The 27,684-nt window shown below is 45.6% G+C and overlaps 1 protein-coding gene across 1 annotated transcript; it reads right to left on the bottom strand.

Moving 5' to 3' along the window:
* Positions 1-1,107: 1,107 nt before the first annotated feature.
* On the bottom strand, positions 1,108-3,495 carry LOC124044369 (E3 ubiquitin-protein ligase TRIM35-like; the record flags this gene model as incomplete). The annotated part of the gene is made up of 6 exons (XM_046364021.1): positions 1,108-1,839; positions 2,089-2,207; positions 2,292-2,314; positions 2,431-2,661; positions 2,759-2,854; positions 3,076-3,495. Coding segments are annotated over 6 exons (1,419 nt in total), but the record flags the coding sequence as incomplete, so codon positions are not given.
* Between the last annotated feature and the right edge of the window lie 24,189 nt (positions 3,496-27,684).

The following is a 27,684-nucleotide window of genomic DNA, read 5'->3' on the forward strand; positions in this document are numbered from 1 at the left end:
CAGCACTTTACTGCGTTTGCCAGCAGCTCTTTGCAATGCTTCATGCATTGCGCTGTTTATGACTTCAAGCCTATCAACTCACGAGATTAGGCTGGCAATACTATAGTGCCTATAAGAACATCCAATAGTCAAAGGCATATGAAATATAAATGGTATAGAGAGAAATAGTCCTGTAACAACTACCACCTAAAACTTCTTACCTGGGAATATTGAAGACTCATGTTAAAAGGAACCACCAGCTTTCATATCTTCTGAGCAAGGAACTTAAATGTTAGCTTTTTTACATGGCACACATTGCACTTTTACTTTCTTCTCCAACACTTTGTTTTTGCATTATTTAAACCAAATTGAACATGTTTCATTATTTATTTGAGACTAAATTGATTTTATTGATGTATTAAAAGTGTTGTTCATTCAGAATTGTTGTAATTGTCATTATTACAAATATATATATATAAATCGTCCGATTAATCGGTATCTGCTTTTTTTGGTCCTCCAATAATCAGTATCGGTGTTGAAAAATCATAATCGGTCGACCTCTAATGTTGATAATTTATATCTCATCGTATTGTATCACCTAATCATACTATTTCATTATGAGGACCATATCACATCAATTAATATAAATTCAAACTCACTCAGGTAGATCAAATCATCAAAAGTATCTTAAATATGATACAGCAATGAGGTAATGTGTCAGTATATATATATATATGTTTTTGTAATGACTTTCAGACTACACTTGGAAGTGGGTTTCAGAAGTTTTCTTAATTACAGGGCAATGCTTTGCCCAGAAGGGACATTTCCAGCTTTGCATTGGCAGTGAATTCTTCAGTCCTTCTCTCTCTGCAGGGTCTTGGGGCCAGTATGTATTGACTCAGTCTGCAGCTCAATCAGTCCAGCCTGGTCAAACTGTCTCTATTGACTGTAGCACCAGTGGTAAAGTTACTCAGTACTCTGGCTCACAGTATTACCTGGCCTGGTACCATCAGATGTCTGGAGAAGCTCCTAAACTCCTGATAAATATATATTATGTTATGACGGACTAAGCTGTTAAAAATGTTTTCTTTAATCATTGACAACAGTTCTGAAGAATGAACACAAGAGCAAATTCAGTCAGTTTATTAGAAATGAATGTTGGCAAAGATGCTAATAGTTAATGAGCCAAAAACATCAGTATTGATTCTCAATAGTGGAAAAGTGAAACGGTCCATTCCATTGAACATATTATTTCTCTATAATAATGAGATTGATTACCTGTAGTGCACTTGATCACTGATTTAGACGGATGCAGTACCATCTAACTCTGCTAAACCACTGTTACAGAGACCTTCAGTGGTAAGATCTTTAGAGAGTGGAGTTCACAGTAATTACCAATAAATGGAGAGACTCTCTCTGTGAAATGTTGTGTGAACGTGTGTAGACGTGTGTTATTATCAGGGTCCGAGAATGACAGCTTTCCTCTGTCACAGTCCAGATGCACTCTGATCTGCTTAGGTTTCTGTTTCAATGTGATATCAGTGGGTGGAACAGGTGGGCATAATGCCCAGTATTTACCTTCGTAATATCCGACACTCCAGTATCCACTCTTTATCAATCCAGACCTCTGGACAGAGTCTGTGATCACACCTATGGTCCAGTTTTCACTCTCCCCAACCTCAACAAGCCAGCTGTGTGTCCCTGAGTTAAAGCTCTCAGAGGCCAGGATGAACTGGAGGTGATCAAACCTCTCTGGGTTGACAGGAAGCCACTGTAAATAATCACTGTCTCTCACACTGGTCAGATCTTCAGACAGGCGGAGACGTGGATGGGCAGTATTGGGGTCCAGAGTCACAGGAGCTGAACATAGAGATTAGATTACAACTACAGATTAAAATTGACACGGGCTGGGTTTCCCACTTTCAATGTTTTTTTTAAAAACATTTGAAATAACACCACAGCGCCATCTAGCTTGTAAAATAACTGGAAACGTTTCCCCATACAAATATAGTAATGCAACAGGATTCACAGAGAGAGATGTTTTGTTTATTTGTTATTGTATTTGACGTTGTGTTCATTGGGCCAACATTTTACGGTTTAATTACTTACTATATTGAACAATCTCCTGCATCTTCTGCCAGACTTTGAACTGCAGGTTGCCCAGGTGCTTTGCCACATTGATAAGTGGACCTGAAACCCTCTTTAGATCCGGCATTGTGTACTGGGTTCTGGAAAACATTCAAGAGTAATTGATACTGTGGGATTGGGTTCAGAGCCACAGAGAAGATAGAGAAAGGACACGACTAACTTGCCTTTTCATTGTGACCTTGTAGTTCTGTAGAAGGAAGAAAAAATGTGCAAATTACCAATCAATGTAATCACTAAAATCAATGAGATCAATTTAGTTAATCAAGTATCACAAATAATGTACATATGAATATTAGTACCTACCTGCAAGAATGAGATGTCTTCAGCTCTCAGCTCCTCTTCTATGGCTCTGATTGTTTCAGACAGTGATGATATCTCTCTGCACATCTCTTCAATCTTCTCCCTCACCGTCTTATTCTTCTGCCCCTCTTCCTCCCGCAGTGCAGCTATGCTATCTGCCTCTTCATCTCTTAGAAACTGATGAAGCTTTTCAAACTCCTTCTTAATCTGCTTCTCTGTGTGCTGAGCCTGGCTCTGGAGACAGTAAGAGGGATATTTGATAGACCACAGCGTTTATGTGAAGGGGTAAGCTACTGTAGTTTAACATTGTTATATTACTCAGAATTCTTACCTTAATATTTTCTGCTGCTTGATCACAAGATTGTATAACTTCGTTAAAGGCCTTCAGGTTTCCCTGTAAGGATTTTAGTGCAGTCTGGAGTTTCTCCTAAAATTGGTAGTAGTTGTAGTGAGCTATTATTGAAGTAGCCACATGAAACACGGACAACTTGTTTTACACATTTTCATGAAATGGACCATTGAACTTTCTGACCTCAAATATAAAATATATAATTGTACACCTTCAATAAAAACATTTCCATCAATGCAATTTCTCACAAAACAAAATGAACCGCCAGTGACCAGCTGAAACCATCCAAGTTTTCATACCTTATAATTCTTAGCAGCTTTATCGATCTGACAAAGGCCGTCGTTGGTGTTTTTCTTTAAGGCCCTACACTTTAAACACAGTAGCTGTTTATCCTCCAGACAGAAGAGCTCAAGCTTCTCATTATGCAGATTGCAGAGCACCTCAGACTCAGTCGTATCTCCCCGACTCCTCTCCTGTAAGACAGCCTCACACTGCCTCTTCAGATTCAGATCAAGTGGAAGCTCCAGCGATGATCTTCTTCTAGAGAGAGGGCATTCCAGCACGTCGTTATGTTTCCACAGTTCCAACAAGCAGACTTTACAGATGCCGTGTCTACATGACAGGATGACCGGGTCCTTGAAGATGTCACGGCACACAGAACAGGAGAGATTCCCCTCTGGGAGAGATTCCCCTCTGGGAGAGATACTATGGAAGCCATTTTAAGGAAATTACATCGCACAAGGCCTGTAGGATTACCAGTTTAGAATATCAGTGTTAATGCAAAATCCTTCTGCCGAGTCCTGCACTGAACTTTGCACCCTAACAATACAGGTTGAGGTGTGTGTGTGTTCTTAATTGTCATGGCTTGTCTCCAAGTTCCACCACTGTGTCTTAACCACTTCATGGCTTGATTCACAGTCACTTTATGCCCCAGTTCTATAAAAAATGGTATTTCCTGTCCTCATTCCTTTTTCCTGGTGTTACCTGTCCCGCATCATTCTCCTATTAACTGAGCTATCTAAACTAGGGGACAGCAATAGGAAACTCATTAACAGGGAAGGCTGAAATGTCACCAGGTTGCAAAAGAAAAGACACAACAAGGAAACCATTTGAGTAGCTTTCATTGAGGACAGGTAACCCTTTCATGACCAGGTACCTTTGGTGTGTTTATAGCCATGATTCTATACACGTGGCTCAGGGTGTGTATTTATTGCAGAGATCTAGAACACTGCGGCATCACAGGGGGAAGGTTTGAGCGACATAGTGGCCTGCCCCTTTTAGAACTCCTAAAGTTGACCGTGCCCAACAGAATAATGTTCTAGTGAGGGCCATTCTGTGTGGCTGCATCAAATCATTTTGATGATTTGATATATCCGAGTTGGGACTGATAATCATATATTTGATATGATCCCATAATAAAATCTAGTAATATTATATAATGCAAAATGAGGAGCCATACAGTACCAGTCAAACGTTTGGACACATCTACTCATGAGCCAATCAGTTGTGTTGTGACAAGGTAGGGTTGGTATACAGATGATAGCCCTATTTGGTAAAAGACCAAGTCCATATTATTGCAAGAACAGCTCAAATAAGGTGAACCTACTCTGCGTCTCACAAAGCAATTATCTTCTTAAGTAACAGACACATCTCAACATCAACTGCTCAGTGGAGACTGAGTGAATCAGGCCTTCATGGTCGAATTGCTGCAAAGAAACCACTACTAAAGGACACCAATAATAAGAAGAGACTTGCTTGGGCCAAGAAACATGAGCAATGGACATTAGACATTAGAAAATCTGTCCTTTGAGTCCAACTTTGAGATTTTTGGTTCCAGCCGCCGTGTCTTTGTGAGATGCAGAGTGGGTGAACAGATGATCTCTGCAAGTGTGGTTCCCACTGTGAATCATGGAGGAGGAAGTGTGATGGTGTGGGGGTGCTTTGCTGGTGATTTATTTAGAATTCAAGGCACACTGAACCAGCATGGCAACCACAGATTTCTGCAGCGATACGCCATCCCATCTGGTTTGCGTTTCATGGGACTATCATTTTTTCCCAACAGGACAATGACCCAACACACCTCCAAGCGGTGTAAGGGCTATTTGACCAAGAAGAAGAGTGATGAAGTGCTTCATCAGATGACCTGGCCTCCACAATCACCTGACCTCAATCCATTTGAGATGGTTTGGGATGAGTTGGACCACAGAGTGAAGGAAAAGCAGCAAACTATTGCTCAGTATATGTGGGAACAAGTCTGTTGGAAAAGCATTCCAGGTGAAGCTGGTTGAGAGAATGTCAAGAGTGTGCAAAGCTGTCATTAAGGCAAAGGGTGTCTACTTTGAAGAATCCAAGAAAAAAATAATAAAAATTTGTTTAACACGTTTTTGGTTACTACATGATTCCATATGTGTTATTTCATAGTTTTGTTGTCATCACTATTAATGTACCATGTAGAAAATAGTAAAAATAAAATAAACACCTTGAATGGGTAGGTGTGTCCAAATTTTTGATTGTTACTGTATAAACATAATTCACAACAGTTTTCATACTGGGGAACTTGAATGTGTCCAATATGCTGAAGTTCTACAATATACCAGCAGGGTGCATCAGTTACAAAGCAGTATTTAGACTGCCGGGTCCTACCTACCATGCGTGGACTTTTTTTGGTGGGGGGTTATTCTATCAGAAAAATAACATGTTGGTCAAGCTCAGGCACTTAAATCCTAATAAAAATAGGTGGATTGTTCACAAATGGACCATGACACATTTACACCCTGTCTGGGACTAGTGCTGATTGATTAGTGCTTTTTGAGGTTGGTTGGGTTTCATTTTGATTATAAAAAAAGAATCACGGGTTTTATTTTTCGGTTTAGATTCTTTGGGTTGAATACTGTAACACAGAATCAAACAATTAATAGAAGTCCCATGATGATAGTGACTGCCCATTACTGCTTATCACTTAGTAACCATCATTTATTCACATTATTTTACTTGACTAAAATATTTCAGTTGTAGCGTATAATCTTTTTTATTTTATTTGATGACTTTATTATTTCATTCCAAGTCATCCTCTCATCTCGATAGAGTTGCTGCCTATGCTGTCTGACAAAATAATCTAGTTCTTCAAAGTAAATAAGGCATCATTTTATGACTGCTTAATTCCAACTATCAATCAGTTAGATCATGTATGTTCAGGTAGAGATACCCCGAGAAGCAACATCTGTTCTCTATAGAGTACCATACCATAATACCCATTAAATCTAGCCTTCAAACAACAAAATGTTTCCAATCCTTTTTCCACCATTAATTTTTCCCAAAGGTGATTTTAGACACACTTCAAATAAGAGCTGTGTTTTGTGTAGGCTTAACCTGGCGTGATATTTTGATAACCGTTTAAACCTCTCTAGGACAAGTGTCACATCCTGATCTGTTTCACCTGTCCTTGTGCTTGTCTCCTCCCCTCCTCCAGGTGTCACCCATCTTCCCCACTTATCCCCTGGGTATTTATACCTGTGTTTTCTGTCTGTCTGTGCCAGTTTGTCAAGTCAACCAGTCGTTTGTCTCAGCTCCTGCTTTTTCACAGTCTCACTTTTTCCTCACTTTCCTGGTTTTGACCTTTGCCTGTCCTGACTCTGAGCCCACCTGCCTGACCACTCTGCCTGAGAGCCCGCCTGCCTGACCACTCTGCCTGAGCCCGCCTGCCTGACCACTCTGCCTGAGCCCGCCTGCCTGCCTGAGCCCGCCTGCCTGACCACTCTGCCTGAGCCCGCCTGCCTGACCACTCTGCCTGAGCCCGCCTGCCATCTGGTGCCTTTGCTGCTACTCTGGATTATTATTTTAAGTAGGATTGTAAAAATAATGAAGAGATTTTGGATACTTTATTTAATGGGTTATACTTCTCATAGAAATTGAATAGCACCTGGGAACATAGCAAAATTACTGAAATTGTTAAAATTCACTTTGAGACAGAGCTGCTGGAAAACGTGTGGCGAGCCACACCACTTTCAAAGCTTTTTTGCAACGAAAAAGTAAATAGGCGTTGTACGTCGCCTCTGTTTTGTCTATCAGTGTTGGGATTAGTTACTTAAAAGTATTACGCATTACTTTGTGTGGAAAGTAACATGTTATAATGTGACTAGAGAAATCTTAACCACTTTGACTGTCGGCGGGAGCAAGGCGAGCCGACCACGGTCTATCAAAGAGAGGCTACTTACTAACTCAGGTTTGATCACTAGTTTCGCCTTCATGTGTGGCGCTGCCTATGCTAGTCTACAAGTCCTGCACACTAATATGGGCTGGTTAATTAGCCATACTGTAAGCAAACATCTGTACAGATTTCCTATCTTTTCATTCCAAATCTCTCAAGCAGTCAGTTCTGGTTAAAGACCGCACATAGGCTACCCAGACCTATAGGGATGTATAGAGGGCACACTAGCCACTAGACAGGACAGCCCTCAATGAGCTATCACAGAAGCAATCATCTGTCAACATTTCTCCAACCAGCCTTTCTCCACTGGCTGGAGAACTAAATGTGGAGATCGGATCATGCAAACACGCTTTTAATTGGCACAGTAACAACTACTTTTTAAAATTGGATAAAGTGTTACTTTACTTTGTTAATCATTTAACATTACCTCCAACACTGTCTAGTGAATACAATCCTGTGCCTGGGATTTCACGTAACCCCCACGCTCTCTTTAACAGGTGGATTCACTTGTCATTCACAGTGGTCTCCTAGCTACAGCCTACAGCAGTGTTTTCCAACCCAGGTCCTCGAGTATCCCAACAGTACACATTTTATGTAACCCTGGACAAGCACACCTGATTCAACTTGTCAACTAATCATCAAGCCCTCAATGAGTTGAATAAGGTGTGTTTAACAAGGCCTACAACAAAACGGTGTACTGTTGGGGGTATTCAAGGACCAGGGTTGGGAAACACTGGCCTACAGAGCCTTAACTATTTCTGGTTGCACCATAGAGATCGAGGACTCATCTTTGTAACTGTGACATTATAGAATGTGACAGCATTGTCGGCGCCATTGAGGCGCTCTCCATTTTGAAGTACGATTGGCTTAACCATCCCGATGACCCGTTTGGACACGAATCAAACCGGATCACCAGGAGGGATCAACCAATGAAGTTGGAAGTCCCATCCAGTTGACTATATTAAAATGGACAAAATTGAGGAAATGTTAACGTTGTTGAAGCAACAGCTGTGCTGGAATGCTAACAATATGGGTGCTACTTCGAGAACACAAACTCTCGCATCTTTCATAGCAAAGAGCGAGGGAGACTGGAGCAGCAGTGGTGGAAGTATTGTGCGATTCTCTTGGCTCGAGTACAGTTAGTGAGAATGAGTGGACGATGGTGAACAGTGGAATGAAAAAGGGCTAAAGTTGGAAATTAACAGCAGGTTATGGTTGGCGTGAGATTCATGAGCAAGGATATTTTGGGGGGGGTGACCTGTTTGCGGCCTCAAAGATGGAAAAGGATGAATTGGGTAAAGGGGGAATCGGTTCGATTGACCGGAAGTGGTATTTGACCAGGCAGAAGCTACTCTTCCTGGGGTCCAGCAAAATTAAGGCAGTTTATACAATTTTAAAAACAAAAAAATACAATACATTCACAGATTTCACAATGTAGTGTGTGCCCTCAGGCCCCTACTCCACCACTACCACACATCTACAGTACTAAATCCTTTTGATAATCTGAGGACCCATGCCAAATCTTTTCAGGAATATGTTTTGTTGTGCCCTCTTCACGACTGTCTTGGTGTGCATGGACCATGTTTGTTTGTTGGTGATGTGGACGCCAAGGAACTTGAAGCTCTCAACCTGCTCCACTACAGCCCAGTCACTGAGAATGGGGGTGTGCTCGGTCCTCCTTTTCCTGTAGTCCACAATCATCTCCTTTGTCTTGATCACATTGAGGGAGAGGTTGTTGTCCTTGCACCACAAGGTCAGGTCTCTGATCTCCTCCCTATAGGCTGTCTCGTCGTTGTCGGTGATCAGGCCTACCACTGTTGTGTAATCAGCAAACTTTAATGATGGCGTGCCTGGCCGTGCAGTCGTGAGTGAACAGGGAGTACAGGAGGGGGCTGAGCACACACCCCTGAGGAGCCCCCGTGTTGAGAATCAGCATGGCGGATGTGTTGTTACCAACCCTTACCGCCTGGGGGTGGTCCGTCAGGAAGTCCAGGATCTAGTTACAAAGGGAGATGTTTAGTCCCAGGGTCGAGCTTTAAGGCCACTATGGTGTTGAACGCTGAGCTGTAGTCAAAGAATAACATTCTCACATAGGTGTTTATTTTGTCCCGGTGGGAAAGGGCAGTGAGGTAGTGCAATCTCAATTGCGTCATCTGTTGGTGCTGTATGCAAATTGGAGTGGGTCTAGTGTTTCTGGGATAATGGTGTTGATGTGAGCCATGACCAGCCTTTCAAAGTATTTAATGGCTACAGACGTGAGTGCTATGGGTCGGTAGTCATTTAGGTAGGTTACCTTAGTGTTCTTGGGCACAGGGACTATGGTGGTCTGCTTGGAAATTGTTCAGTCGTGTGGATTGACATGCATATTATTAATATTAGCTCTCTGTGTACATCCAAGGGCCTGCCATGCTGCCCTGTTCTGAGCCAATTGCAATTTACCTAAGTCATTTGTGGCACCTGACCACACGACTGAACAGTAGTCAAGGTGGGACAAAACTAGGTCCTGCCTTGTTGAGTGTTAGGAAGACAAGAGTCATTTTATTATGGACAGACTTCTCCCCATCTTACCTACTACTGTATCAATGTTTTGACCATGACAGTTTACCATCTAGGGTTACTCCACATTATTTATTACAAGATTTAGTTGAGGTTTAGGGTTTAGTGAATGTTTTGTCCCAAATACAATGCTTTTAGTTTTAGAAATATTTAGGACTAACTTATTGCTTGCCACCTACTCTGAAACTAACGGCAGCTCTTTGTTGAGTGTTGCAGTCATTTCAGTCATTATAGTACCTGACGTGTATAGTGTTGAGTCATCCGCAAACATAGACACTCTGGCTTTACTCAAAGTCGTTTAGTAAAAATTGAAAAAAGCAACAGACATAAACAGCTACTGTCGTCATATGGAGGACACCAAGGCGCAGCGTGGTAAGTGTACATACTTCTTTATTTAAAGAAAGAACACTGAACAAACTATCAAAACAAACCATGACGCTAATATGCACCATGAAGACAGGCAGCTGAACATAGACCAAGAACCCACAAATACCCTAGACAAAATGGCTACCTAAATATGGTCCCCAATCAGAGACAACGATAAACAGCTGCCTCTGATTTGGGAACCAATTCAGGCCACCATAGACATACAAATACCTAGACTTACAAAAAAAACTAGATATACAAATACCCCATGATATACAAAAACCCCTCGACAATAAAAACACTAATATACCCACCCTAGTCACACCCTGACCTAACTAAATTAATAAAGAAAACAAAGATAACTAAGGTCAGGGCGTGACAGCTACCCTGGGGAATTCCTGATTCTACCTGGATTATGTTTGAGAGGCTTCCATTAAAGAACACCCTCTGTGTTCTGTTAGACAAGTAACTCTTTATCGGTATGATTCTGATTTCGTGTGTGTTAACAGCGCAAAAGGAGAAAGCGCTGTGGCTCAACAAGATGTCGTCATATGATGTGGAAAGCTAGGATGTTCAGTGTAGGGCACTGGTTGTGTCATCTCTGGTGTTCGTTGGACATAGAGGCTGTGTGGTTCAGGGATAACATTCCAGGAGTGGTAGACACACGTTGATTGAATCGAATGATAGGCTTCCTTCCTTCCGTCTCTCAGTATTACTGTCGTTTGATGAAGTGGTTCTCCCAACTAAAACTTGGGTGTGTGGGATATGTGGTGAGAGACCGTATGTACAGAAGCTGTTGCAGTGTTGTAAAAAGTACAGTCACAAATTGTAAAAAGTTTGGTCACGTGGCAAGTGTTCCGAATTAATAAATATGTAGTTGTTGAAGAGTCAGTTGAAGCATGTTGTTTTAATTGTGATGGCAATCACGTTCCCGGAATGCCCTGTATGGATGGATGTCACAGTAGCTAGGATCAGGGCTATCCAGGGCCATCCAGCAGGTCTCCTGTGTGGAGGCAGTGAAAATAGCTGTAGGAGTGAATAGAGAGGAGATGGTAGTGGATATCCCACAGTCTGCAGTGAATGACATGCAGGAGAAGGATCCCAACATACTAATAAGAATTTCTTCCGTTTATACCGCAAATTCTAAATTGCACTAGTCAAACTAATACTTTTTCAAAAGAAGCTAGACATTGTGAAGGCGGCAAATAGATTCTGTATCTCCAGGACTTTACAGCCGGAATGTTACAGGGAGTGAATGAAGAGGTTCCCCCCTCCCAGGTTCCTGAGCCTGTGTAGAGATCTGAAAAGTACCGTTTTTGTTTGAAATAGAGTAAGGCAGGTTCGGTTAGAATAGACTGCGATAGCATGATCAAAGTCCACTGTTTAGCATTGTGTGTGTTTAGAGTGAAATTCATATTTAAAGACATTGTAGCCATTCTTTGCACAACGCTCAGTCCAGCTATAGTAGTTTACTAAACTATGCAAGGAAAATGGACTCTGTTAGCAGACTATCAATCTTCCAGATGATTGAGGAACAGATGTGCTACATCGATTAAGAAAGCTAAATCAAGCTACTTTTTAAGCTCCATCTCTGACACTGCTGGTGATCCTTCAAAATGTTGGAAAACAGCAAATGCACTGAAGCGTATAAATGCAACTTCTTCCCTGCCAAAGCAAGTTCTGTCTGACTCTGGCATCATATCTGAGAAGAATGGGTTAAGTGAGGCTTGCAATCATTATTTTATCTCAGCAGGCTTTTTATTTGAGATACTGTACATGGTGGTTTAATTGACCTTGGTCAGTCATTCGACTGCTCTTTCCTCTGCCAGACTCTAGCGGACTCGACGGTTAACCTGTCAACTTCTAGTAAATCTTTGCTATCATTTTAACAATTTACTATCTGTGATGTGCTAGATGCCTTAAGATTGATGTAAAACAAAATTCACTGGGGCTTATTGTCATGTTTTGTCATATATTGTCATGTCTTGTCCTTGTGCTTTCTCTTCTATTCGTTTCCCCCTGCTGGTCTTATTAGGTTTCTTTCCCTCTCTCTCTATCCCTCTCTCTCTCTATCCCTCTCTCTCTCTATCGTTCCGTTCCTGCTTCCAGCTGTTCCTCATTCGTCCTAACTACCTCGTTTACTCTTTCACACCTGTCCCCTATTTTGCCCTCTGATTAGAGTCCCTATTTCTCCCTCTGTTTCTGCGTCTGTCCTTGTCGGATCCTTGTTTGATGTTTGCTGTTCTGTGTCCTTGTTCCGCCCTGTCGTGTTTTTGCCTTCTTCAGATGCTGCGTGTGAGCAGGTATCTATATCAGCTACGGCCTGCGCCTTCCCGAAGCGACCTGCAGTCTGTGGTCGCGTCTCCAGTTGTTCCCCTCTACTGCCTAGAGGACTTCAGTTTTCCTGTTTTGACTTTACCTGAGATTATATCCAGGATTATCGTTTTTGTTATAGACTGGAATAAAGACTCTGTTTCTGTTAAATCGCCTTTGGGTCCGCATTCACCTGCATAACAGAAGGATCCGACCAAGAATGGACCCAGCGACTACGGATTCTCTCTACTCTGCTGTCGAGTTCCAGGGAGCGATGCTAGTTAGACACGAACAGGAATTGTCTGCTGCTCCACATGCCGTTGAGACCCTGGCCGCCCAAGTCTCCGGCCTCTCGGAAGAGATTCACAATCTCCGCCTCGATCCACCGGTTACCTCCTGGGCTTCCGGGTCTCCGGAGCCCAGAATTAATAACCCACCGTGCTACTCTGGGGAGCCTACTGAATGTCGCTCGTTCCTTACCCAGTGTGATATAGTGTTCTCTCTCCAGCCCCACACGTACTCCAGGGGTATTGCTCGGATCGCCTACGTCATATCACTCCTTACTGGACGGGCTCGGGAGTGGGGCACAGCTATCTGGGAGGCAAGGGCTGAGTGTACTAACGAGTATCAGAACTTTAAAGAGGAGATGATACGGGTTTTTGATCGTTCTGTTTTTGGGAAAGAAGCTTCCTGGTCCCTGTCTTCCCTATGTCAAGGTAATCGATCCATAACGGATTACTCTATAGAGTTTCGCACTCTTGCTGCCTTCAGTAACTGGAACGAGCAGGCGTTGCTCGCTCGTTTTCTGGAGGGACTCCACGCTAAGGTTAAGGATGAGATTCTCTCCCGGGAGGTTCCATCCAGCGTGGATTCTTTGATTGAACTCGCTATTCACATTGAACGACGGGTAGATCTTCGTCACCGAGCTCATGGAAGAGAGCTCCGGTTAACTGTGTTCCCCCTCTCCCCGACACTACCATCTTTCCCCACTGACTCAGGTGTTGAGCCCATGCAGCTGGGGGGTATTCGCATCTCGACTAAGGAGAGGGAACGGAGAATCACCAACCGCCTCTGTCTCTATTGCGGTTCCGCTGGTCATTTTGTCATTTCATGTCCAGTTAAAGGCCAGAGCTCATCTGTAAGCGGAGGGCGACTGATAAGCGCTACTACTCTGTCCTCTCCGTCAAGTACCTGTACTACCTTGCCGGTCCATCTACGCTGGACCGGATCGGCAGCTTCCTGCAGTGCATTAATAGACTCTGGGGCGGAGGGCTGTTTTATGGACGAAGCCTGGGCTCGGGAACATGACATTCCTCTCAGACAGTTAGGGAGCCCACGGTCATGTTCGCCTTGGATGGTAGTCCTCTCCCCAGTATATTATGTGAAACACTACCTTTAACCCTCACAGTATCTGGTAACCATAGTGAGACCATTTCTTTTTTGATTTTTTGTTCACCTTTTACACCTGTTGTTTTGGGTCATCCCTGGCTAGTGTGTCATAATCCTTCTTTTGATTGGTCTAGTAATTCTATCCTTTCCTGGAACGTTTCTTGTCATATGAAATGTTTAATGTCTGCTATTCCTCCTGTTTCTTCTGCTCCCTCTTCACAGGAGGAACCTGGTGATTTGACAGGAGGGCCGGAGGAATATCATGATCTGCGCACGGTCTTCAGTCGGTCTAGAGCCACCTCCCTTCCTCCTCACCGGTCGTATGATTGTTGTACTGATCTCCTCAAGAAGCGTTTTGCATCCGCTCCTATCCTTGTTGCACCTGACGTCACTAAACAGTTCATTGTCGAGGTAGACGCGTCGGGGGTGGGCGTGGGAGCCATTCTGTCCCAGCGCTCCCATACTGACGATGGGGTCCACCCTTGCGCTTATTTTTCTCATCGCCTGTTGCCGTCGGAACGTAACTATGATGTGGCTAACCGCGAACTGCTCGCCATCCGTTTAGCCCTAGGTGAATGGCGACAGTGGTTGGAGGGGGCGACCGTTCCTTTTGTCGTTTGGACTGACTAAATGAACCTTGAGTACATCCATTCTGCCAAACGACTCAATGCGCGTCAAGCTCGTTGGGCTTTGTTTTTCGCTCGTTTCGAGTTCGTGATTTCTTATCGCCCGGGTACTAAGAACATCAAGCCTGATGCTTTATTCCGTCTCTTCAGTTCTTCTGTAGCGTCTACCGACCCTGAGGGGATTTTCCCTGAGGGGCGTGTTGTCGGGTTGAATGTCTGGGGAATTGAGAGACAGGTCAAGCAAGCACTCACTCACACTCCGTCGCCGCGCGCTTGTCCTAGTAACCTTCTTTTCGTTCCTGTCTCTACTCGTCTGGCTGTTCTTCAGTGGGCTCACTCTGCCAAGTTAGCTGGCCACCCCGGCGTTCGGGGTACGCTTGCTTCTATTCGCCAGCGGTTTTGGTGGCCTACTCAGGAGCGTGACACGCGCCGTTTCGTGGCTGCTTGTTCGGACTGCGCGCGGACTAAGTCCGGTGACTTTCTTCCTGCTTCTGCTCCTGGCCTTGCTGGGTCTCAGTCTGTCCCCAGCCACCGCATCTCTCCTGCCCTTGCTGTGTCTCAGTCTGTCCACAGCCACCGCCTCTCTCCTGTTCCTGGTCTTAGCCTTGCTGTGTCTCAGTCTGTCCCTAGTTGTTACTCTCCTGGCCTGTTTGGTCCTGATTGCTCTAACGCTTACAGTTCTCTACCCGTGTCTCATTTTTATAAGAGTTATTGCCCTAGATTCCCTCTTCATCATCTCCCATTACGGTCCTGAGGAGAGGAGTTGGGTTCTTTCTCGGGACGTGTTGGACCGTTCGTTGATCAATGATTTCCTCCGTTGCCGCCAAGGTTCCTCCTCGAGTGCGCCAGGAGGCGCTCGGTGAGTGGGGGGGTACTGTCATGTTTTGTCATGTCTTGTCCTTGTGCTTTCTCTTCTATTCGTTTCCCCCTGCTGGTCTTATTAGGTTTCTTTCCCTCTCTCTCTATCCCTCTCTCTCTCTATCCCTCTCTCTCTCTATCATTCCGTTCCTGCTCCCAGCTGTTCCTCATTCGTCCTAACTACCTTGTTTACTCTTTCACACCTGTCCCCTATTTTGCCCTCTGATTAGAGTCCCTATTTCTCCCTCTGTTTCTGCGTCTGTCCTTGTCGGATCCTTGTTTGATGTTTGCTGTTCTGTGTCCTTGTTCCGCCCTGTTGTGTTGCCTTCTTCAGATGCTGCGTGTGAGCATGTATCTATATCAGCTACGGCCTGCGCCTTCCCAAAGCGACCTGCAGTCTGTGGTCGCGTCTCCAGTTGTTCCCCTCTACTGCCTAGAGGACTTCAGTTTTCCTGTTTTGACTTTACCTGAGATTATATCCAGGATTATCGTTTTTGTTATAGACTGGAATAAAGACTCTGTTTCTGTTAAGTCGCCTTTGGGTCCTCTTTCACCTGCATAACACTTATGTGCTTGATCCATTTTTGTTGAAGCTCTCTGCCCCCCTAAATGCTGAATAGTTAACCAATATTTCTTACCTGACGATCATATCTGGTACTATCCCCTCAGCGTTGAAAGGTGGCCCATGTACTCCCCCTTTCTTGCCTAGCTACAATATTAGAATCCTTGATTAATTCTCAACTAAGATCTTTCTTATCTTTGATATGTATTGCAAATTGATATGTTTTGTACATCAGTTGGGTTTTAGACCAGATCATAGCACTATCTCTGCTGCATCCCTAGTTATAAATGATGTTGTTAAATGTATGGAGAAAAAGCAACATTGTGCTGCCCATTGACCTGTCAAAGGCCTTTGATAGTGCTAGTCACTTACTGCTAATTCAGAGGTTTTCCTCAACAGATAACTCAATATGTATCTACTGATGGTGTTTGGTCAGGTTTCCTGGATTTTACGAAAGGTGTCCCGCAGGGGTCGATTCTGGGTCCTGTACTTTTTACTGTTTACATTAACAACATCAACTTTTCTGTAAAACTGTTTTAACCTGCACTTGTACGCTGATGATACTGTTGCTCATGCTATTGCCCCAACGGTTGACCAGGCTCTATCTGAACTACAGTCTGCCTTCGTTGTATTACAGAAAAAGTTTATTGATTTGAAATTAGTATTGGATGCAGGCAAAACTAAGTAAACTCAGCAAAAAAAGAAACCAAATAACTTCACAGATCTTCATTGTAAAGGGTTTTAACACTGTTTCCCATGCTTGCTCAATAAAACATAAACAATTAATGAACATGCACCTGTGGAACGGTCGTTAAATACACTAACAGCTTACAGACGGTAGACAATTAAGGTCACAGTTATGAAAACTTAGGACACTAAAGAAGCCTTTCTACTGACTCAGAAAAACTCCAAAAGTAAGATGCCCAGGGTCCCTGCTCATCTGTGTGAATGTGCCTTAGGCATGCTGGGAGGAGGCATGAGGACTGCAGATGTGGCCAGGGCAATAAATTGCAATGTTTGTACTCTGGGACGCCTGAGACAGTACTACAGGGAGACAGGATGGACAACTGATCATCCTCGCAGTGGCAGACCACGTGCAACTACACCTGCACAGGATCGGTACATCTGAATATCACACCTGCGGGACAGGTACAGGATGTCAACAACAACTGCCCGAGTTACACCAGGAACGCACAATCACTCCATCAATGCTCAGACGGTCTACAATAGGCTGAGAAATGCTGGACTGAGGCCTGTTTGTAGGCCTGTTGTAAGGCAGGTCCTCACCAGACATCACCGGCAACAATGTCGCCTATGGGCACAAACCCACCTTGGCTGGACCAGACAAGACTGGCAAAAAGTGCTCTTCCCTGATGAGTTGTGGTTTTGTCTCACCAGGGGTGAAGGTCAGATTCATGTTTATTGTTGAAGGAATGAGCATTACACCGAGGCCTGTACTCTGGAGTGGGATCGATTTGGAGGTGGACGGTCCGTCATGGTCTGGGGCGGTGTGTCACAGCATCATTGGACTGAGCCTGTTGTCATTGCAGGATATCTTAACGTTATGTGTTACAGGGAAGACATCCTCCTTCCTATGTGCTACCCTTCCTGCAGGCTCATCCTGACATGACCCTCCAGCATGACAATGCCACCAGCCATACTGCTTGTTCTGTGCGTGATTTCCTGCAAGACAGGAATGTCAGTGTTCTGCCATGAACAGCGAAGAGCCCGGATCTCAATCCCATTGAGCACGTCTGGGACCTGTTGGATCAGAGGGTGAAGGCTAGGCCCATTCCTCTCAGAAATGTCTGGGAACTTGCAGGTGCCTTGGTGGAAGAGTGGGGTAACATCTCACAGCAAGAACTCGCCAATCTGGTGCAGTCAATGAGGAGATGCACTGTAGAACTTAATGCAGCTGGTGGCCAGACAAAAAACTGACTGTTACTTTTAATCTTGACACCTCCCTTTGTTCAGGGACACATTATTCCATTTCTGTTACTCGCAGGTCTGTGGAACTTGTTCAGTTTATGTCTCAATTGTTGAACCTTGTTATTTTCATACAAATATTTACACACATTAATGTTGCTGAAAATAAACCCAGTTGACAGTGAGAGGACGTTTCTTTTTTTGCTGAGTTTATATGTTCTCTAGAGCGCTTTAAAAAAAAGCATATGTGCTTTGGATGGTATCCATATTGATCGTGTCAATGCTTGCAAATATCTGTGTAAATTAACAGCTGTCTTTTAAAAAGCATATTGACGAGTTAGTTAAAAAGCTGAGAATAGAAAGGGGTTTCTGCCATAGAAATAGGTTCTGCCTCTCACTAAATACTAGAAAGCAGATGATTCAGTCGACGCTCCTGTCGGTCCTCGACAACGGGGAGACATCATCGATATGAACGCAGCTGCCACTTCATTGAAGCCATCAGATGCAGTTTATCTTCGTGCGCTGTGCTTTATTATAGGCGACAATTTTAGTGGTCATCACTGCATTCTCTACCAGAAATGTGGAATGCCCTCTTTGATGTCACGTAGGTTAATACATTGCTATGTTTTCATGTATAAAGCCCTTTTACAAAAAGTCCCCCTGTTCCTAACATCATTACTAAACTTTAGACATATGAGTTACCACACCCTGTCTCAGGAATGGAAAAGTCTGGAAATTTGTTTCTTCTTCTACTGAGTTGGCTACATTACAGCTTTTAGTTTTCTTGCACCTTATTTGTGGAACAATCTTCAAAAGGTTCTTATATTTGATGTTCTGGTGCCTCTAGGGCCATTCAGAAAGCTGATTGAGGACCTTTATTTCTGATATGAGGAATCAAGGTAAGACTCAGATGCAGACACGTTGAATAAACAATGGCTTAATAGTCCAAGGGGCAGGCAAGAGACAGGTCAAGGCAGGCAGAGGTCAATAATCCAGGGTACCGGTCGGCAGGCAGGCTCAGGGTCGGGGACAGGCAGAGTGGTCAGGCATGCTCAGGGTCGGGGACAGGCAGAGTGGTCAGGCAGGCTCAGGGTCGGGGACAGGCAGAGTGGTCAGGCAGGCTCAGGGTCGGGGACAGGCAGAGTGGTCAGGCATGCTCAGGGTCGGGGACAGGCAGAGTGGTCAGGCAGGCTCAGGGTCGGGGACAGGCAGAGTGGTCAGGCATGCTCAGGGTCGGGGACAGGCAGAGTGGTCAGGCAGGCTCAGGGTCGGGGACAGGCAGAGTGGTCAGGCAGGCTGTTACAGAGACGGGACAGGCAGAATGGTCAGGCAGGCTCAGGGTCGGGGACAGGCAGGGTAGTCAGGCAGGCTGGTACAGAGACGGGACAGGCAGAGTGGTCAGGCAGGCTCAGGGTCGGGGACAGGCACGGTGGTCAGGCAGGCTGGTACAGAGACGGGACAGGCAGAGTGGTCAGGCAGGCTGGTACAGAGACGGGACAGGCAGAGTGGTCAGGCAGGCTGGTACAGAGATGGGACAGGCAGAGTGGTCAGGCAGGCGGGTACAGAGACGGGACAGGCAGAGTGGTCAGGCAGGCGGGTACAGAGACGGGACAGGCGAGGGTCAAAACCAGGTGGGCGAGGAAAAGAGACTAGGAATAAAACAAGAGCTGAGACGACAAACGCTGGTAAGCTTGACAAACAAGACGAACTGGCAACAGACAGACAGAGAAACAGGGGATAATGGGGAAGATGGGAGACACCTGGAGGAGGGTGGAGACAATCAGAAAGACAGGTGAATCATGGCGTGACAGATGAATGCGTTTGTTTTTTACGTCTGTGTTCCTTTCTGCTTGCTTTTTGTATTTACATTGATGTATATATATTTTTTTGTCATTTCTGTAATTCAGGGCTCATCTGCAAAGGAAACCTTGGTCTCAATGTGACTCCCTGATAAAATAAAGGTCAAGTCATTTAAGTTGTTGTTGCCTCATGTGTCTCAGGCCCTTTTTGATATCAGATTCAGAATGAATAATAACAAGATTTGTGGTTGTTTGAAAATGTTTAATTCACCTTAGGCCAGGAGTGTTTCCAATTCACATGATCCGACAAGAAAAAACCCAGCCCTATAGTCATTGCACAGACGAAAAGGGAAGCTATCTATCATTTAAAAAAATTGTCATAGCCTCCAGATAGGACCCAGTTTTACCTGACAAGGTAATGAGATCAGGAAAAAAAACATAAGAACACCTTCTAGATATTGAGTCTGGAATAAAAAAATATTTTTGTATGATGGTGTGTATGGACAGTATATTAATAGAAAAGGTGTATACGAAAGGTGTGTGAGGGTCTTTGTACACAAGTAAGTCAAACTCAATCACTGTGGTGGACTTTTGGTGGAGGGACCAAACTGAGTGTTGCTAGTAAGTAGTCAATACTATACACATACAACAAAGATTTTACTGAGGAAATCTGTCAATTTAAATAAATTGACTAGGCCTACTCTGTGGATTTCACATGACTGGGCAGGGGTGCAGCCATGGGTGGTCCTGGGAAGGCATAGGCCCACCCACTTGGGAGCCAGGCCCACCCACTGGGGAGCCAGGCCCAGCCAATCAGAATGAGTTTTTCCCCACAAAAGGGCTTTATTACAGACATACATACTCCTCAGTTTCATCAGCTGTCCAGGTGGCTGGTCTCAGACGATCCTGCAGGTGAAGACCCCAGATGTGGAGTTCTTGGGCTGGCATGGTTACACATGGTCTGCGGTTGTGAGGCCGGTTGGACGTACTGTCACTCTAAAATGACGGAGGTGGCTTATGGTAGAGAAATGAACATTAAATTATCTGGCAACAGCTCTGCTCGACATTCCTGCAGTCAGCATACCAATTTCAAGGTCCCCCAAAACTTAGACACATTGTGTTGTTTCACGAAACTGCACATTTAAGAGAGGCCTTGTATTGTCCTCAGCACAAGGTGCACCTGTGTAATGATCATGCTGTTTAATCAGGTTCTTGATTCCACACCTGTCACATAGATGGATTATCTTTGCAAAGAGGAAATGCTCACTAACAGGGATGTAAACAAATTTCTGCACAGAATTGGAGAGAAATAGGCTTTTTTGTATGCATGGAACATTTCTGGGATATTTTATTTCAGCTCATGAAACATGAGCCGCTGACCCATTATGGATGCTACCAACGAGGCAGTGATCGCTGAGATCTTGGTTGAAGACAGCAGAGGTGTATATAGAGGGCAAGTTGGTTAGGATGATATCTATGAGGGTGCCTGTGTTTACGGCTTTGGGGAGGTACCTGGTAGGTTCATTGATAATTTGTGTGAGATTGAGGACATCAAGCTTAGATTGTAGGATGGCTGTGGGTGTTAAGTATGTTCCAGTTTAGGTCGTCTAGCAGCACGAGCTCTGAAGATAGATGGGGGGGCAATAAGTTCACATATGGTGTCCAGAGCACAGCTGGGGGCAGAGGGGGGTCTATAGCAGGTGGCAACGGTGAGAGACTTGTTCTTGCTCTTCTCTACTTTGCATTCAAATCTATGGATATGCATCTCCGCACTTGGTGTGAGATCTGTACAGGCCTTCAACAATACAGTAGATGATAGCTGTCCAACTGTATAACTAAAAGCTAGTATTCAACAGCATATAATAACAACGTATGCCAAGCACGCCTGACCAACTTGTCCTATTGAAATCTGAACTTTGTTCATCACTTTTCATGAATCAATCAACTTCGTTTCGTGTTGATATTAATGAAAGAGAGTGACCCGGCTCTACATGTTTGCTGGTTTGTGACCCACTGACTTCGCCTTTAAAGGGGAATAAGGCAACCCGAGAGTTGACACACACATGAACTTTATTTATACACACTGGAGATGAACATGGAGGTAAACATGGGGATGGTTCTGTAAAGATACAGAGAATGAAGGAATAAAGAATATTCACATACAGGCTAGAATATGCCACAGTTGACTGTGCCTTTAAACAGCTTGGAAAATGCCAGCTAATGATGTCATGGCTTTAGAAGCTTCTGATAGGCTAATTGACATAATTTGAGTCAATTGGAGGTGTACCTGTGGATGTATTTCAAGGCCAACCTTCAAACTCAGTGCCTCTTTGCTTGGCATAATGGTAAAATCAAAAGAAATCAGCCAAGACCTCAGAAAACAATTGTAGACCTCCACAAGTCTGGTTCATCCTTGGGAGCAATTTACAAATGCCTAAAGGTACCACGTTCATCTATACAAACAATAGTACGCAAGGCAGAGTATAAATGTCATGTTTTGTCATTTATTATCTTGTCTTGTCCCTGTGCTTCCCATTCTATTCGTTTCCCTCTGCTGGTCTTATTAGGTTCTTTCCCTCTTTCTATCCCTCTCTCTCCCCCTCCCTCTCTCACTCTCTCGCTCTCTCTTCTCTCTATCGTTCCGTTCCTGCTCCCAGCTGTTCCTATTCCCCTAATCAATCATTTAGTCTTCCCACACCTGTTCCCGATCCTTTCCCCTGATTAGAGTCCCTATTTCTTCCTTTGTGTTCCGTTCCTGTCCTGTCGGTTCCTTGTCTAGAATTCTCCGTGCTGTGTTTGTGTATCGCCCTGTCGTGTCGTGTTTTCCTCAGATGCTGCGTGGTGAGCAGGTGTCTGAGTCTGTCTGGTTCAAGTGCCTTCCCGAGGCAACCTGCTGTTCACCTGCTGTTCAAGATCGAGTCTCCAGTTTGTCCTCGTCATTTCGAGTGAAAGTTGTGTTTTTTGTTTGTATTTACTTTACTGGATTAAAGACTCTGTTTTCGCCAAGTCGCTTTTGGGTCCTCTTTCACCTGCATGACAGAAGGAACCGACCAAGGAATGGACCCAGCGACTTCAGACGCTCGTTACACTGCCGTCAAGATCCAAGGAGCCATGCTCGGCAGACACGAGCAGGAATTGTCTGCTGCTCGCCATGCCGTGGAGAACCTGGCCGCTCAGGTTTCCGACCTCTCTGGACAGTTCCAGAGTCACGTCTCGTGCCACCTGTTACTTCCTGGCCTGCCGAGCCTCCAGAACCTAGGGTTAATAACCCACCTTGCTACTCCGGGCAGCCCACTGAGTGCCGCTCCTTTCTCACGCAGTGTGAGATTGTGTTCTCTCTCCAACCCAACACATACTCTAGAGAGAGAGCTCGGGTTGCTTACGTCATTTCACTCCTTACTGGCCGGGCTCGAGAATGGGGCACAGCTATCTGGGAGGCAAGGGCTGATTGCTCTAACAAGTTCCAGAACTTTAAAGAGGAGATGATTCGGGTTTTTGACCGTTCAGTTTTTGGTAGGGAGGCTTCTAGGGCCCTGGCTTCCTTATGCCAAGGTGAACGGTCCATAACGGATTATTCTATTGAGTTTCGCACTCTTGCTGCCTCTAGTGAGTGGAACGAGCCGGCGCTGCTCGCTCGTTTTCTGGAGGGACTCCACGCAGTGGTTAAGGATGAGATTCTCTCCCGGGAGGTTCCTTCAGATGTGGACTCTTTGATTGCTCTCGCCATCCGCATAGAACGACGGGTAGATCTTCGTCACCGGGCTCGTGGAAGAGAGCTCGCATCAACGGTGTTTCCCTGCTCCGCATCGCAACCATCTCCCTCCTCTGGCTCAGAGTCTGAGCCCATGCAGCTGGGAGGGATTCGCATCTCGACTAAGGAGAGGGAACGGAGGATCACCAACCGCCTGTGCCTCTATTGCGGAGTTGCTGGACATTTTGTTAATTCATGTCCAGTAAAAGCCAGAGCTCATCTGTAAGCGGAGGGCTACAGGTGAGCGCAACTACTCAAGTCTCTCCATCAAAATCCTGTACTACTTTGTCGGTCCATCTACGCTGGACCGGTTCGGGTGCTACATGTAGTGCCTTGATAGACTCTGGGGCTGAGGGTTGTTTCATGGACGAAGCATGGGTTCGGAAACATGACATTCCTTTCAGAGAGTTAGAGAAGCCTACGCCCATGTTCGCCTTAGATGGTAGTCATCTTCCCAGTATCAGATTTGAGACACTACCTTTAACCCTCACAGTATCTGGTAACCACAGTGAGACTATTTCTTTTTGATTTTTCGTTCACCGTTTACACCTGTTGTTTTGGGTCATCCCTGGCTAGTATGTCATAATCCTTCTATTAATTGGTCTAGTAATTCTATCCTATCCTGGAACGTTTCTTGTCATGTGAAGTGTTTAATGTCTGCCATCCCTCCCGTTTCTTCTGTCCCTACTTCTCAGGAGGAACCTGGCGATTTGACAGGAGTGCCGGAGGAATATCATGATCTGCGCACGGTCTTCAGTCGGTCCCGAGCCAACTCCCTTCCTCCTCACCGGTCGTATGATTGTAGTATTGATCTCCTTCCGGGGACCACTCCTCCTCGGGGTAGACTATACTCTCTGTCGGCTCCCGAACGTAAGGCTCTCGAGGATTATTTGTCTGTGTCTCTTGACGCCGGTACCATAGTGCCTTCTTCCTCTCCGGCCGGGGCGGGGTTCTTTTTGTTAAGAAGAAGGACGGTACTCTGCGCCCCTGCGTGGATTATCGAGGGCTGAATGACATAACGGTTAAGAATCGTTATCCGCTTCCCCTTATGTCATCAGCCTTCGAGATTCTGCAGGGAGCCAGGTGCTTTACTAAGTTGGACCTTCGTAACGCTTACCATCTCGTGCGCATCAGAGAGGGGGACGAGTGGAAAACGGCGTTTAACACTCCGTTAGGGCATTTTGAGTACCGGGTTCTGCCGTTTGGTCTCGCCAATGCGCCAGCTGTTTTTCAGGCATTAGTTAATGATGTTCTGAGAGACATGCTGAACATCTTTGTTTTTGTCTATCTTGACGATATCCTGATTTTTTCTCCGTCACTCGAGATTCATGTTCAGCACGTTCGACGTGTTCTACAGCGCCTTTTAGAGAATTGTCTCTACGTAAAGTCTGAGAAGTGCTCTTTTCATGTCTCCTCCGTTACTTTTCTCGGTTCCGTTATTTCCGCTGAAGGCATTCAGATGGATTCCGCTAAGGTCCAAGCTGTCAGTGATTGGCCCGTTCCAAGGTCACGTGTCGAGTTGCAGCGCTTTTTAGGTTTCGCTAATTTCTATCGGCGTTTCATTCGTAATTTCGGTCAAGTTGCTGCCCCTCTCACAGCTCTTACTTCTGTCAAGACGTGTTTTAAGTGGTCCGGTTCCGCCCAGGGAGCTTTTGATCTTCTAAAAGAACGTTTTACGTCCGCTCCTATCCTCGTTACTCCTGACGTCACTAGACAATTCATTGTCGAGGTTGACGCTTCAGAGGTAGGCGTGGGAGCCATTCTATCCCAGCGCTTCCAGTCTGACGATAAGGTTCATCCTTGCGCTTATTTTTCTCATCGCCTGTCGCCATCTGAGCGCAACTATGATGTGGGTAACCGTGAACTGCTCGCCATCCGCTTAGCCCTAGGCGAATGGCGACAGTGGTTGGAGGGCGACCGTTCCTTTTGTCGTTTGGACAGACCATAAGAACCTTGAGTACATCCGTTCTGCCAAACGACTTAATGCCCGTCAAGCTCGTTGGGCGTTGTTTTTCGCTCGTTTCGAGTTTGTGATTTCTTACCGTCCGGGTAGCAAGAACACCAAGCCTGATGCCTTATCCCGTCTGTTTAGTTCTTCTGTGGCTTCTACTGATCCCGAGGGGATTCTTCCTTATGGGCGTGTTGTCGGGTTAACAGTCTGGGGAATTGAAAGACAGGTTAAGCAAGCACTCACGCACACTGCGTCGCCGCGCGCTTGTCCTAGTAACCTCCTTTTCGTTCCTGTTTCCACTCGTCTGGCTGTTCTTCAGTGGGCTCACTCTGCCAAGTTAGCTGGTCATCCCGGTGTTCGAGGCACTCTTGCGTCTATTCGCCAGCGCTTTTGGTGGCCGACTCAGGAGCGTGACACGCGCCGTTTCGTGGCTGTTTGTTCGGACTGCGCGCAGACTAAGTCGGGTAACTCTCCTCCTGCCGGTCGTCTCAGACCGCTCCCCATTCCTTCTCGACCATGGTCTCACATCGCCCTAGACTTCATTACCGGTCTGCCTTTGTCTGCGGGGAAGACTGTGATTCTTACGGTTGTCGATAGGTTCTCTAAGGCGGCACATTTCATTCCCCTCGCTAAACTTCCTTCCGCTAAGGAGACGGCACAAATCATTATCGAGAATGTATTCAGAATTCATGGCCTCCCGTTAGACGCCGTTTCAGACAGAGGCCCGCAATTCACGTCACAGTTTTGGAGGGAGTTCTGTCGTTTGATTGGTGCGTCCGTCAGTCTCTCTTCCGGGTTTCATCCCCAGTCTAACGGTCAAGCAGAGAGGGCCAATCAGACGATTGGTCGCATACTACGCAGCCTTTCTTTCAGAAACCCTGCGTCTTGGGCAGAACAGCTCCCCTGGGCAGAATACGCTCACAATTCGCTTCCTTCGTCTGCTACCGGGTTATCTCCGTTTCAGAGTAGTCTGGGTTACCAGCCTCCTCTGTTCTCATCCCAGCTTGCCGAGTCCAGCGTTCCCTCCGCTCAAGCGTTTGTCCAACGTTGTGAGCGCACCTGGAGGAGGGTGAGGTCTGCACTTTGCCGTTACAGGGCACAGACTGTGAGAGCCGCCAATAAACGCAGGATTAAGAGTCCAAGGTATTGTTGCGGCCAGAGAGTGTGGCTTTCCACTCGCAACCTTCCTCTTACGACAGCTTCTCGTAAGTTGACTCCGCGGTTCATTGGTCCGTTCCGTGTCTCCCAGGTCGTCAATCCTGTCGCTGTGCGACTGCTTCTTCCGCGACATCTTCGTCGCGTCCATCCTGTCTTCCATGTCTCCTGTGTTAAGCCCTTTCTTCGCACCCCCGTTCGTCTTCCCTCCCCCTCCCGTCCTTGTCGAGCGCACCTATTTACAAGGTACATAAGATCATGGACATGCGTTCTCGGGGACGGGGTCACCAATACTTAGTGGATTGGGAGGGTTACGGTCCTGAGGAGAGGAGTTGGGTTCCGTCTCGGGACGTGCTGGACCGTTCACTCATTGATGATTTCCTCCGTTGCCGCCAGGATTCCTCCTCGAGTGCGCCAGGAGGCGCTCGGTGAGTGGGGGTACTGTCATGTTTTGTCATTTATTATCTTGTCTTGTCCCTGTGCTTCCCATTCTATTCGTTTCCCTCTGCTGGTCTTATTAGGTTCTTTCCCTCTTTCTATCCCTCTCTCTCCCCCTCCCTCTCTCACTCTCTCGCTCTCTCTTCTCTCTATCGTTCCGTTCCTGCTCCCAGCTGTTCCTATTCCCCTAATCAATCATTTAGTCTTCCCACACCTGTTCCCGATCCTTTCCCCTGATTAGAGTCCCTATTTCTTCCTTTGTGTTCCGTTCCTGTCCTGTCGGTTCCTTGTCTAGAATTCACCGTGCTGTGTTTGTGTATCGCCCTGTCGTGTCGTGTTTTCCTCAGATGCTGCGTGGTGAGCAGGTGTCTGAGTCTGTCTGGTTCAAGTGCCTTCCCGAGGCAACCTGCTGTTCACCTGCTGTTCAAGATCGAGTCTCCAGTTTGTCCTCGTCATTTCGAGTGAAAGTTGTGTTTTTTGTTTGTATTTACTTTACTGGATTAAAGACTCTGTTTTCGCCAAGTCGCTTTTGGGTCCTCTTTCACCTGCATGACAGAAATCCCTGACCGGTTTCCTTTATCTCCGGTAACTGAGTTAGGAAGAATCATTGTATCTTTGTAGTCACTGGGTTTACTGACACACCATCCAAAGTGTAATTAATAACTTCGCTATGCGCGAAACAGACGGTTACTGTCACGACTTCCACAGAAGTTGGTTCCTCTCCTTGTTCGGGCAGCGTTTGGTGTTCGGTGTCACCTGTCTTCTAGCCATCGTCGTTCCACTTTTCATTTTTCATTTGTTTTGTCTTGTTTTTTCCGACACACCTGGTTCTCATTTCCCTCAGTAAGTCTTGTGTATTTAACCCTCTGTTCCCCCCCATGTCTTTGTGTGGAATTGTTTCTGTAAGTGCTTGTGCACATTGATACTGGTGCACGTCGGGTTTTGTACCCGATTAGGTTATTTCTTTATGCTGTTGGTTTTGACATTTAACTGCTCTAGCTATTACATAGT

The sequence above is a fragment of the Oncorhynchus gorbuscha genome, linkage group LG09 (assembly GCF_021184085.1).
Source record: "Oncorhynchus gorbuscha isolate QuinsamMale2020 ecotype Even-year linkage group LG09, OgorEven_v1.0, whole genome shotgun sequence".
Classification (NCBI taxonomy): Eukaryota; Metazoa; Chordata; class Actinopteri; order Salmoniformes; family Salmonidae; genus Oncorhynchus; species Oncorhynchus gorbuscha.